Here is a 12,585-nt window from a genome sequence, read left to right on the forward strand (position 1 = left end):
TAAGTTCAGTATGTTTTATATTGATATATGGCAAATGCACGCAGTTGCTTTGAGGGCAAGAGGGAATGCAATTTTTGCTTTCACTTTTATTTACATTTTAATACACATTCCACCTCTGAAAAAATGACTCAAAAGTGTATATGTTTATTCAAAAAAAGAGTTGTCAGATTAATTACAAAAAAATGGTTTGTCCATTTTGATCACGTGCACAGTATTAGATCCAAGTTCAGTGTAGTAGTTCACATAGGTGACAATACACCAGCCTTTTTTTTAAACCCACCAGGACTTTTCTGACACTATAACAGCACATTAAACCAGTGAAATTACAAAGACCTACACTAAACAGGGAGTGTTCAAAATACGTACTTGTTGCTACTGGAACCTGTTTTGCACAGCAAAACTACATGTGCTTGCAATTTGCTTAGTTCAGGAAGCCCGAGCTTCTAATCACTCATATCAATTGCATTTCTGTCAAGAGTTAAGAAAAATACATCAAGTAGATAAACACATAATGTCGGGCAAGGAAAATATTACATTCAGTTCAGGGATTTCAGCGGAGGACGCGTTTCTCATTTGTTTTCTGCCCCCTTCTGGGATTTTCGAGTAACAACAAACTTCACAAATGTCATTTTGAGATAAAAACGCTGAAACTAATTCGCTCACAGCAGCATTTCAAATTTAGTTGTGAACCATCTCCCTTACCAGTTGCTTGACTCGCATGCGCACCGGCTCGCACCACTTGCAAAATTCTTCTGAGTAAACGCATTTCCTCTGAATGACACATTTATCTTTTTAAGTTTAACTGTCTTCTTGCCAAAAATCTGAAATTACAATTGGCAAATCCTTTCCAATGAAACGAATGCACTGTAAAGAGCGCTGTCTTCCATTTTGTCCAGCTTCTCGCTATTTGACAAAATAAATTTGACGATATTCCACATTTAATCATTTATTATTGTCTTTATTTTAATTTTTTTTTACAAAATATAATAATTATTAACAAACAGCCCGAGCAGTACAATACATACATTGCAAAACAACAGGTGAAATTAAAAGAAACAGTTCTGCTCACATTGGGCCTTGTCTGTTACCTCCTTTGTGTAAATGCAACCATCCATCTGGCTCGTTTCGCTGCTGTCACAGGAATGAGCTCACACATGCACACGTAGCAAAGAAAAACAAATAAATAGAAGAAAAACAGACAGAAGATGACAGTTGGTCATGCTAACAACCAACAAAGTAAAATAAAACATGAACGTGAGGGTCAGATAAAACAGGAACAAATCACTAAAATCAGTGTCAGTTGTTCTTGCAAAGCATAATACCAAATCATCAAATGACCAAAAGTGGAGGAAAAAAAAATCCCAGGTGTGTGGTAATCACAATGAATGTCCTCAATCTATCATCGATGATGCCAGCCAAATTTGTAACATCACTATAATCAGTTTTAACCCTGCGTATAGTCTGGGATACTTTTGTTCATACCTTGGGTTATATTCTGTGACAATCCAGTTCAACTCAGGGCTTTTACTTGCACAGTCAATTTTAACCTTGGGTACAATCTCGACCGGTCCAGTTTACACCTTGGGATATATTCTGAACTAGATGAATCCCTAGTGTAGGTTCTGGGACAGCTCAGTTCAACCCTGGCGGTAGTCTGGGCTAGTTATATTTATATCCTGGGTAATAAATTGAGCCAATCTAGTTCAGTCCAAGCCATAAATTTGGCTAGCCAAATTTAACGTAACTACAAAGTAGGGTAGTGCAATTTAACACTTGGTATTGTGTCAGAGAATGAATGAGATAGTCTGAGTTTATCCATGTCCAGGGGTATGTTCTGAGACAGTCTTGTTTACCCTGGGAAAATGCTACCCTGGGTATAGTCTGGGCCAGGAACATTTATACCCTGAGTTATATATTGAGATCATCTCTTTTAACTCAGGTCATAAACTGGGCCAGTCAAATTCATAACATCCATCATACCAATAACCTGGCCTTGTATGGTTTAACCCTGATTATTGTCTGGGAGAGCATAATCTGGATCTGTGTAGTTTATACCGCGGGTTATTTTCTCTGGGCAAGAACCGTTTATTAACCAAGTTAAATACTATGGTAATCAAATTCATAATTTTCCAATCCACAATAAAGTGTGTCTGTAAATTGATGATACAACAATAAATGAATGTTTTTGTTTAGAAGAAAAAAAAACGTTCCAATCACACCCACTAATTTTGTGGCACTCTGAATGCTCCTTTGTGACTTTTCCCGACACTTTCTCAACATACTCAGCGGGAATGTCCAAGCACCCAGAATTAATGTATGACTCAGTGGTGTGGAAAAAAAAAACAACAACAAAAAAACCACCTTGTTCTGGACTACGACCTGATGATAATCCCAAAAGAATCTACAGATGTATCTCTTGTCTACGTAAGAACAGAGAAGACAAACAGAGAGTGGATGACGCAGCGGCGAGAGGACGTTCGTGTTGAAATAAAGTGATCTTTGTGTGAATGGACGTAGAGCAGCAACAAGCAGTGCTGAGCGTGTGTCACTCTTCCGGCTTCAAAGGAGCCGTGAGAGTATTCTGGAAATGTCTTTTTTTTTTTTGTCTTCGTTTGTTCTGCTTGCTTTCATCAGTCTAAGAACGCATCTCTCAAATAGGATTTTCCCAAGTGCTTTCACTGAAGAGAGCGGAGGGCGTTAAATGCGGAGAAGCAGAAGAGGAGGCCATGAGGTGGGGAAGAGGAGGCATGCAGCAGGTCAAGTCCCACCTGCAGGCGACGGAGGAGTCAGTCATATCACCTGCTGCGCCACAGACCTCGGGGAGAAAAGGACTGTCGTGCATGTGGAACTGGAAGACGCCCGGTGGGCGCTGATAGTCTTGGAGCTGGACCGGACCTGCGCCGCAGCCCGAGAAGCGCTCCCCCTGATCCGACGAGGCAGGCAGAGTGAAGGGGCGGGCAAACAGGTTCTGAGGACAGCTGTTACCGCATGTCTGCAGTTCTCCATCTTGACAGGTCAGAGGAGGAAAGATACCAAAATATGAGTGATGTGGGGGGAAAAGAAAAAAAAAAAGGAGAGCGGCACCCGCCGATGGACTTTCAGCCTATTTTAGTGAACGGAGCATTCAAACACACCAAATGTAAAATGAAGACACTCAGAAGGAGCATGGAGAAGACGACTCCAGTGCTCCTTTTCTTGATTAAAAACGTACACGGGTGAAGGCGTGACACGAGTATGAAACGTAATACTCAAGACTCACAGCTCACACCCCTTTTGCGTGTAAAGCAATTGCCCTGACGCTGGTGCCAGCTACCTCATGATCTAAATGCAGAAAGCTGCTCGAGCTGTGTGACCACACACTGCAGACATGCGATTGTCCCACTTGGGCAAGTTCTGTCTGCGAGACACGGGCAATGGCCGATACAACTCTAACAGTGCGAAAGGGGACACAGACACAATTCTAGTCCATCAGAGAATGTTCACCTCCAAGGGAAAACGAGACTGAAAATAACGTCAACATGCAGCACTGTGCCATGTTGTATGACTTCAACTTTTAATATCTTGATAGGGCGAAATTGTGTTTTTCTTTGTTGCAAGCTATAAAACTTATTTATGAGAATGGTGAAAAAAAAATCCAGACAAATTTAACTTTCTGCAGTGAATCTCTATAATATGCCAGTTACAGCTTTGGAAATAACATGTTCCAATATATTTGTCACTTTCCATAATATTAAAATGTATTGAGATGCAATCTTAGAGCAGCTCATCCCACACCGAGAGAGAATAAAGAGGAGGAAGAAGAAAATGAACAGGTGTCTTGTTCCAACTTTAGCGACGAGCTCGACACGCCTTCCTTGTTCTTTACCTGCAGGCTGCAGCCTGCTTTCTGTTGGCCAGGCCGCACCGAGGTCACGGCTTTAAGAGAAAGCGTGGGGTCCGTCTGCGCCGAGGGCGGCCTTCCTCCTCTGCAGCGTCGTGTCAAAAAGGGGTGAGCCATGCACGCACACACGTGCACGCACACACAAACAACAATGGGGAAAAGAAATGCATAAATGATTCAGAAAGGAACACAGCAAATGCTTGATGTAAAGACATAAAAAAAAATAAAATCAAAACCGGTGTGATGCACAGCCATTTGATGCAATGTATCTGACATAGTATGTAAACGGTTTACATACTGTACAAAGTGAGTGGAGACAAAACATTTCAGACATTTTTTTTGTTCCCGAAACCCCATACTGAAGCGTGTTTTAATGTTCCAGTCAAACCCTCTTTTCAACGTTTTCACCCCCTTAACGTTCACATTTCAAAGTCACGATTTCACGTAATTCATTTTCCATTTGCCGATTTTGCTTTCAACGAACACCTTTATGACGTCAACTTATTTATGGCATCGAAGTAGTGAAAAGGCCATCGTCACAACGAATCGTGGGAAGCTAACTGCCGCCGCGACCTTGCCTACGAACAAAATGTACAGCGCGGGATTCCCCTCCGTTGCTTAGCAACTCTTACAGATTGACTCGTACATCGCGGCGCACATGGTTCTCAGAACATGTCTGGTAAACGGAAGCAAATCTCGCTGTCTGTGATGCCTGAAATTGTCTCTCAACGTTCGAAAGGTCGTATCCTAGACGAAGGTCAGCCGAGACTGCGATTTGGCAAAGTTGACGATTTTGACAATCATCCATAACGGCAACAAAATCACGGCAGAATTCGAGGCGAACAGATTGAAAGATGATCGTCCTGAACGAGAGAAGAGGCACTTTTCATTTGCTGACTTTGCTGACTGCTGATCATCTTGCCTTACTTCCACACTAATTAATACTTCCATCAATCCACTTTTGAATTTTCAGAGTTTTACCTTGTTTGTCCAGTTCCAGGCTCGACTGCCGAGGTAAAGGAGACGCCAGCTTTCTGGAGCCGGCGGGACTACTGCGAGACAGCAAAGCAGGGGAATTATTGTTTCCCTCCCTCTCGCCGGCATACCCGTCTTGGTCTCCCTCTTCTCTGTTGCACAAAAAAAAAAGCAAAAAGGTAAGTACGTCATTGTGACTGCTTGGCCTAGTCTCATCAAAGATTCAATTCCAGAGTTCAGATAAAGGTGAAGGTACGTTGTATGAGGCTGACAAGTAGTTGTTTAGTCCCAACTCACATGTTCCCTGACTGCAAGGTGTACTTCTTGCGAGTGATCCTGGTGGCTTGTTGAGTGAAGTACTCGTGCCTCTCGGACTTCTTCCACATGTAGTAGTACTCCACACACTCCCCCACAGAGCGGGTCCTTACCTGCAAAGGAGGAAGACAGTTTTGTTATGCATAGTCAGAATGAGTATGTGTTTTTGGCTTGTTGTTGTTTTATTTTTATTTTTTTGGACAGTCATTTGGTACTCGAGGCTACATGCCAAAATAAACTAGAGTGAAATGCCAATGAGTTATTAGGCTCTAAGCAAATGCACAGCCACGTTTACATTATGTGCATAAGGTGAAAGGACAAGTAAATGTCGGCACGAGAGCTCTGTAGATGTACTTGTGTGAACGCTACGTACGGCCTGGGGAGCCAAGAATAAACATTTCTCGTCTTTGAGACGCACATACCTTATTAGCCTGAATGAGGTGGAAGTTTTTCCCATAAACTTTGTAGCCGAGCTCAAAATTCCGACACTCCTCTTCATTCCAGCCACACAGCTCTTCTAAACAAAGGGGATGGGCAACCAGCAAAATTGGATCGAGCAAAAACATTCGGCATCATAACGTGAACCAGTATTTATTTTTTCTTCGCATTAGTATTAACTTGCTTTCTAGCTATACGAAATAGAGACAAACAGCGAGTCTTACCAGTGAACACTTTCACATTAAAGTGTAGTCGTCGCAGTGCCTCCTCCGCATTGAAGTTGCATTTCAGAAGCTCATACAGCGCCTGGTCGCATAGAAAAAAACAACAAAGGCTGACCAAGATGCTTACCATAGGTAAGATAAGAAGAGAAGAGAAGAAAACCTTTAATAGTCTCACAATGGAGAAATTCCCATTTCACAGCAGCAAAGTTATGAGAGGAAGAAGTAGAAGAACAAAATAGATAGGCGCTGCTGGAAAGGCCCTGGAGCTGTGCGTCATTCTTTCAGTAAGCTTTCCTTATTTTAGGGAAAAACAATTAAAGGAATTAAAACTTCTACCATAGACAATCAACAAACTTAAATGAGTGTTTGGGAAAGCCACGTCTCTGAAATCTCTTTGTGGTTTTTCTCATTCAAAGGATGGTTTGTGTATCATGCGAATCAACATACTGGCGATTCTGGACAGACAGATGTTGAGACAGATGTTGAAATTTTGTGCGTGTGTGAATTATGCTTGGGTGATTAATCGATCTGATCGATTAATTCATGTTGACTTGTCTGGAGGGTTTCTTACATCTTTTTTTTTTTTTAAACAGCTTCTGTAGTACAAAGTGTGTAACCGCTGATGTGCACGGCTTATAGTGACAACATGGCTGCTAATAGAGAGGAGCTATTTTTCAAAAGCAATGGCGGATTATTACCAATTTAAACTACAGTCGTCATTATATTTACACAATTTTCCAAAAGCAACAAGCGGGTTAACTTTTTCCCGAAGAAAGGGCAATATAAATAAATACATAAATAAACAAATATAATAAATAAAAACATGTTTTTCTTACAGTGAAGAATGAGGAAAAAAAACCCAATCAATTAAAATCTGTTTTTGCAGGGCTCTAGACTGCCCCATTGTTCATCTCCACGCAAATTGGCCGCCAGTAAATTTACCAATATTGTATTATTATAAAATGTTTGCTGTTGGCTGACAAACTTCTGCTCCACACTTGAGCCCAGTTGTTGGCCACAATGCACATAAATGAGCTGGTTTGCCAGCAGACGTTAATTCCAAAAGAAGAAGAAAAGAAAATTCTGCTTTTGGGATGAATGGCTGTGCATTAGCAGTCATACCGTGAAAATGAACGGAAACATGAATATTATGCAAGTCGATTTATAGAGATTTACGCCTCCGGTTTACATTTTATAGTCTTCTAGAAAAGAAAAAAAAAGTTAGTCTGGAGCCCTGCTTCATTTTCATCACCCAGCCCTAATGTGAACGTCCAAACAAATGTTTTACATGATGCGTGTTTATGAATGAACAGTCGGAAGCGGACATCGGGTGGACTAAAAAGTACCTGCTCGTTGTCTCGTACGTTGTCGGCACACGTTTGCTTGCAGACCGCCCCTTCTTGGCCACTTGGGCCCTGTACATTCAACAAGAAATGCTCCACTTCCAGCAGCGGCAGAGTACCTGGTCTCCACAACAACTGGTCTTCACCGTTGTACGCTGGACGCAGGGACGCCGGAGATGTAGAAAAGAAAGATTTGCGAGCACGGCACATGTAAGTGGTTCCTACCTAGTTCCTGGTAGCTATAGGGACTGAGGGGTGGGATTATTGCCTGGTACGTGGAACCAACCATGATCTCCTGGTGAAGCACGACAAGGAAATCTATCAGGCCGCTCGAATGATGCCAAAAATTCCATGAACGTCATCTTCCGGTGACTGACCTTGTGTTCTTCATTGGCGGGAAGGGAGATATCGTCGGACTCGTCGGATGAGCAGACGGATGTGTCTTTGTTTCCAGCTGAGATTAAGAAAAAAAAAAAAGAAGAAGCCGCAACATTATCTTGAGCGATTATTTTTGCGCGGGGTGCGTTAACAGTGATTTTTCTCTCCCAATCTGCTCAGAAAAGTCTGGGCTGACAATCGTGAATGTTAAAGTCTGTTTCTCAGGCTTACGAGTGTTTGCACGCGTAGGGAATATTGGTTTTTCGTCAGGGTACGTTAAAGGTTGCAAAAGGTCCCAAACAAATTTGACTTGTGGCAAAAACAAAAGAAAGCTCTTCAAAATTATTTTGCGGCAAGAAAAACAGTTTGCAACTTTCTGCGACCTTTTAGCAACCCTGACATTAAAAAACAAACAAAAAAAAACATTCACTACCTTTGTATGACCTTAATAAACCTGTTCAATTTTTTCCAATTGCGAATCCTTCTGTGCATGGTCAATACGGCGACAATGATTTTGATCCGCAGTGGCTGAAAAAACTCGCATGACTCAGTAGCCACATTTAAATAGAGCCTTGTATTCCGATTAGGTTAAAAACCGAATGATCAAACGGAATGAAAAATCTTCAATCAGAATAAAAACGCGGAATCCAAATTGAATTTTATTCCGACTCACGGGGTGGTATATTCCTTTTGCCAATCCGAACAAATGTAAACAGTTCGATCACATAGCCAGGCCATGTCCGGTCTGCGCATGCTATCTTGATGTTAATGCGTAGTGATGCAGTTGTTGACACATTGGAAAATGGCGGGCTTCCTAGCAGAGCTTTAAACCACTTGTAACTCATCCTTATCAAGCCGATGCTTTCAGAAAAGTGTTAAAATAATGGCAACTTGTAGCTTGACTTTTGGTTTAGTCCCTTTTAGTCAGGGGTCACCACAGCGAGTTACTTGCATGATGGGTTTTGGCAGAGTTTTTACACCGGATGCCCTTCCTGACGACAGTGGCTGAAAAACGGCGACTCGCATAAAGGGTCCTGCCAATTGATCCAAATGGAAGCTACCGTTCACCCTGATCGTGATTTGATCCCCAGTGCCAGGCATCCAAAGTCAGGAGGGTGCTACCCACTGAGCCATCCAGCCTAAAACATTGACAACAACTATGTTCAATCGACAAATGAACTCCGTCTTGATAAACTGATGTTGACAACGATCTGCGCCTGTTACATGGCTGTAAATCAGCTGTTCTGATGAATGTCGTATACAGATCAGAATAGATCACGCCACGTGTAAACAGTTGACCGGAGATCTTTAGCCTGGAATGATTTCAAATGGAATGACAAAAAAGTTTCCATGTCAACCCGTCAAAAAAAACCCAGACAGCATTCTTTGGGCTGTATGCCATATGCATTATTACTTGCACAACGCCTGATTCATAAAACAAAGGCTGCATAATATACTGAACTTTAATCGTGAACACGATTTGTGCTGCCACGATTCAATTAAGATAAGATATCCTTTATTTGTCCCACACTGGGGAAATTAACCTGATCGTCTGTGATTTTCATGCAAGCTTTGTTGCATATCTATTTTAGAACTTTTTCAACTAGTAGTCAGCAAACCACCAGCCGGGCAAACGTATGATTAAGACTTTATAATTTTTTATTTATTTTTTGGGCAATATTCTGTGGTATTGGCCCGAAACAGTCTTAACTTAGCATTCTGGTCAATGCTGCGTTTGTGAAGTAAGACTGAAACAAATGAATCCACCTGTTTTCGATTATCTCAGGAAGGGACATTTTATGCAGCACAGCCCCCCTCGCTGTCAACTGCAATGGACACCAAAGTGACTGTACGCTCGCAATCCAAAAGTCACGGTAAACAGGTAAGCAGTGACGTGATGTTTACCGTTGCTGTATGATTTAAACTAACAAAAACATTTACGAACAATGAAATACATACACACACTTCACATAAAAAAAAAACTGCTTGTTTGAGCCAGTGGATGGCGTGGGATCAGATCGGTCCCGTTCTTAACTTCATTTGAGTCAAGAAAACACGGCTGTGTGTGTAATCCTGTTTTACATTCTTCGGCCACAACATTAGGCAAAGGGCACTTTGCTGTTTAACTTACGAGGCAGCTGTTGGAGCAAATCTGAAGTGCTGGAAGTGACCGAGGGCGTGAGATCATCCTCTGATGACTCCACTCTCCCCGCTGCAGCAAATATGTCCTCGGTGATCTGACTCTGGAGAACACAAGAAATATTAGAGCTGCAATATCAACAGTGATGTGCACGCGTGTGTGTTTTAGTTGTGTTGGCCTGAGGAGGGCTGTCACCTTGGCCAGAGTCATGTCTGGCAGAGCGGCAGAGACATGACAGCTCTGCTTGGCCGGGTCAGTCACTGTGTAGCCATACAGAGCCAGCAGCTCCTCCAAGGGTAGCTCGCTAGCCTACAAAGTCCGACAATAAACCAGAATAGTGGGGGAGGGGGGGGGGGGAAATACTGAATATGATTTGTTTAGCTGAATGGGAGCTATGTAACAAGACTTGAGCGTACAGTCTGGGACTGGGCTGCCATCTTCTGGGGAAGAGGAGAGTCTCTCCTTCAACTCCAAAAAAGACGACTTCTCCTGCCCAGCGTCTTCATGGCCGTATCTCACGATCTCAAATGGGATGAAACCTCGGCGGCCAGGTCCGCAGGCCCACGGCCCGTCTATGGATAGACACAACACAATGCTAGAAAGAAACAAAAAAGTATTTGGCTAGCATTACATGTGTGGTTGTCAGTCATGGGATCTCACAATAGACTAGGGCAGCAGATATTGATTAGTTTTAAAATCAATTACTACAATGATTATCCCATTGATTAATTGTGTTTCAACAGCTCTTGTGTGATCATTAGGATGTTACCGATTTAAAAAAAGAAACACGAACGATAGCAACGCCAGACCTCTTTTGGATTAGCCCACTGTGTGTCACAACAATGTGTACGATTTTGAAATGCCAAGTTACAAGCAGCTTGTGATTCATCAAAGTGTCTTGCATGTTGAATCTACTACAAAGGGGATCGCAAAAGGGAGACAAGATGACAAATAGTTGAATTTAGAAGTAGAAGCGACGATGTAAGGTTACCCCCCCACCCCCACACTACTACTACTATGTAGCATACAAATAGTGTAAATGTTTGCAAAATTGTTACATTGGGGACTACTTGTAAATACATTTTGTCATCAAAAGCACATTTTCATTCTTGTTGCTATTTTACAGAAGAACAGGACCATTCAGATGTTTGAGGTATCACTAAAGCATAAAAAACACTGCTGTGCATAAAACATATCTTTTCAGAAAAAGCTTGTTTTCTGTGTTCTTGTTTTTTTGGGGGGGCGGTGGATCAAAACGGGTGATTTGTGTGAAACCAACTACAGTATGCTCACTGCAAAATACAAAAAAATGGAATAAGGTAGAAACAAACATTTTTAGGGTGATATACGATTATTTTGAAATTATAGTAGTCTCAGTGTTTGGGCATCATAGTCTACTCCGGGGTATGTATACTTCAGGTTGTAACTATTGATATTTGGTATCTAGAAACATTTAGTCTTTTACATACTTTCACTGCACATAACATTAAGACACACAATATATGTGCCATTGAAACAACCTGATAACATTCCATGTCTTATCTTTTGTTTCATTTTGCAATATTAGACATGGACCATAGTTTCGTTTGGGGCTGGCATCCCTTTTAGGATGTTTGTGGCACAGGCGTCAAAGTTAGAGGACACTGGAGCAACAGGGAAAGGGAAACAAAGTATTTTTTGACACAGAAGCACACAAGGGTTAAGAAGTTCCATTCACTGCTTCTTGTTATTTGTTAAACGTGACCCGTTGTCCTGACAAAGTTGTGCTGCCTGTGTTGCGAACTTGCGATTGTGTGACATGGGGCGCTTTCCTGCCACTTGGTGCTGAACGCCTCTTCCTTCTCGGCGGATCGCGCGAGAAGGAAATAAAAAGTCGAAATGTCCCACTAAAAAAAGGGGACGACAAAGACTAACGCGGACAACTTTTTCCGCGTGTAAAAACTTCCCCAAACAACTCGGACCATCGCCGTGTTTTTAGCTTTCCTTCCTTTGTTGTCGGTTCGGTTCCTTTCGACGGCTCTAATGGAGGAGGAGGGGGAGGAATGGCTCTTTAACGCCGAGCGAAAGGCTCGAAACGCCGGGGAGCTTCTCCATTCCTCCCCCCTCTATCTCTACTTCCCCGATGTTTAACCCCCGCGTTGCTACGTTTCCCCGCTTCCAGCCCTTCCGCGTTAGTTCGCCGGTCACACAGCCGACACATACGCCGTACCGTGGAGCGTGACTCGCGGCCGTCTTTGGTCCCGGTTTAGCCCGTCGTCTGGGCGACCCAGAGCCTCGTTTTCGTCCACTTACCTCCGCCGCCATTCCGTTCCTGCGTGAGCCGACTAGCCCGGATGTTGTAGGTCTGTTGTGTTGCACTGTGTAACGCGACGTGTGTTACTCACTCAAGTTGTTGTCTACTTGTGGCCACGTAACTTTTTATCGTCGACTTTGTAATATTTTACATCTCCGACGAGCCTTAGACGTCGTTTCAGTTGTTAAAACTACGATTTCCTCCTTCCCCCCACACCAACAGTTTACATCTGCAATCTTCCGCCCATACAGTAGTATACAGTAGTTATTTGCCACTATACATTGTAGTACTGGAACGTATAAAACATTACCAAAATATTAGCAATATTATAAAAATAATGAAAATTGAAGGCCAAACATTTGCACAAACAACACAATGAAACTTTTCTTAAATTGTGTTTTTTTTAAATATTCAATTTTGTTACATTGGATTTACATCACATACTGCTCTGCTAACGCGTGCCTAAAGTACGGCTGTATCGACACAACAAAGATTTGAATTGTTTTAATATATTAAACACATTTCCCAGAGCAGACTGTGCCTGTGTTTACTTCGGGGGGGGGGGGGGGGGGGGGGGGGGGGGGACTATGTAGTTGTCC

At 42.5% G+C, this 12,585-nt stretch overlaps 1 protein-coding gene across 4 annotated transcripts; it reads right to left on the reverse strand.

Moving 5' to 3' along the window:
* Positions 1-930: 930 nt before the first annotated feature.
* mier2 (mesoderm induction early response 1, family member 2) lies at positions 931-12,180 on the reverse strand. 4 transcript variants are annotated; one of them, XM_086116544.1, is made up of 13 exons: positions 11,986-12,180; positions 10,110-10,265; positions 9,889-10,002; positions 9,685-9,796; positions 7,553-7,629; positions 7,401-7,470; positions 7,179-7,330; positions 5,833-5,914; positions 5,593-5,687; positions 5,153-5,283; positions 4,862-5,007; positions 3,866-3,965; positions 2,866-3,006 (listed from the first exon to the last, which is right to left on the reverse strand). In XM_086116544.1, the coding sequence occupies exons 2-12, from the start codon at positions 10,128-10,130 to the stop codon at positions 3,910-3,912; spliced, it is 1,056 nt and encodes a 351-aa protein (XP_085972670.1). In that variant the 5' UTR covers positions 10,131-10,265; positions 11,986-12,180; the 3' UTR covers positions 2,866-3,006; positions 3,866-3,909. The 4 variants fall into 4 exon arrangements, with proteins under 4 accessions (XP_085972672.1, XP_085972670.1, XP_085972671.1 ...); XM_086116545.1 differs by having other exon boundaries at positions 5,593-5,684; positions 11,903-12,000; XM_086116543.1 differs by having other exon boundaries at positions 11,903-12,000.
* Positions 12,181-12,585: the final 405 nt, after the last annotated feature.

The sequence above is a fragment of the Hippocampus guttulatus genome, chromosome 7 (genome assembly GCF_054856545.1).
Source record: "Hippocampus guttulatus isolate MCC_2025c chromosome 7, RoL_Hgut_1.0, whole genome shotgun sequence".
NCBI lineage: Eukaryota > Metazoa > Chordata > Actinopteri > Syngnathiformes > Syngnathidae > Hippocampus > Hippocampus guttulatus.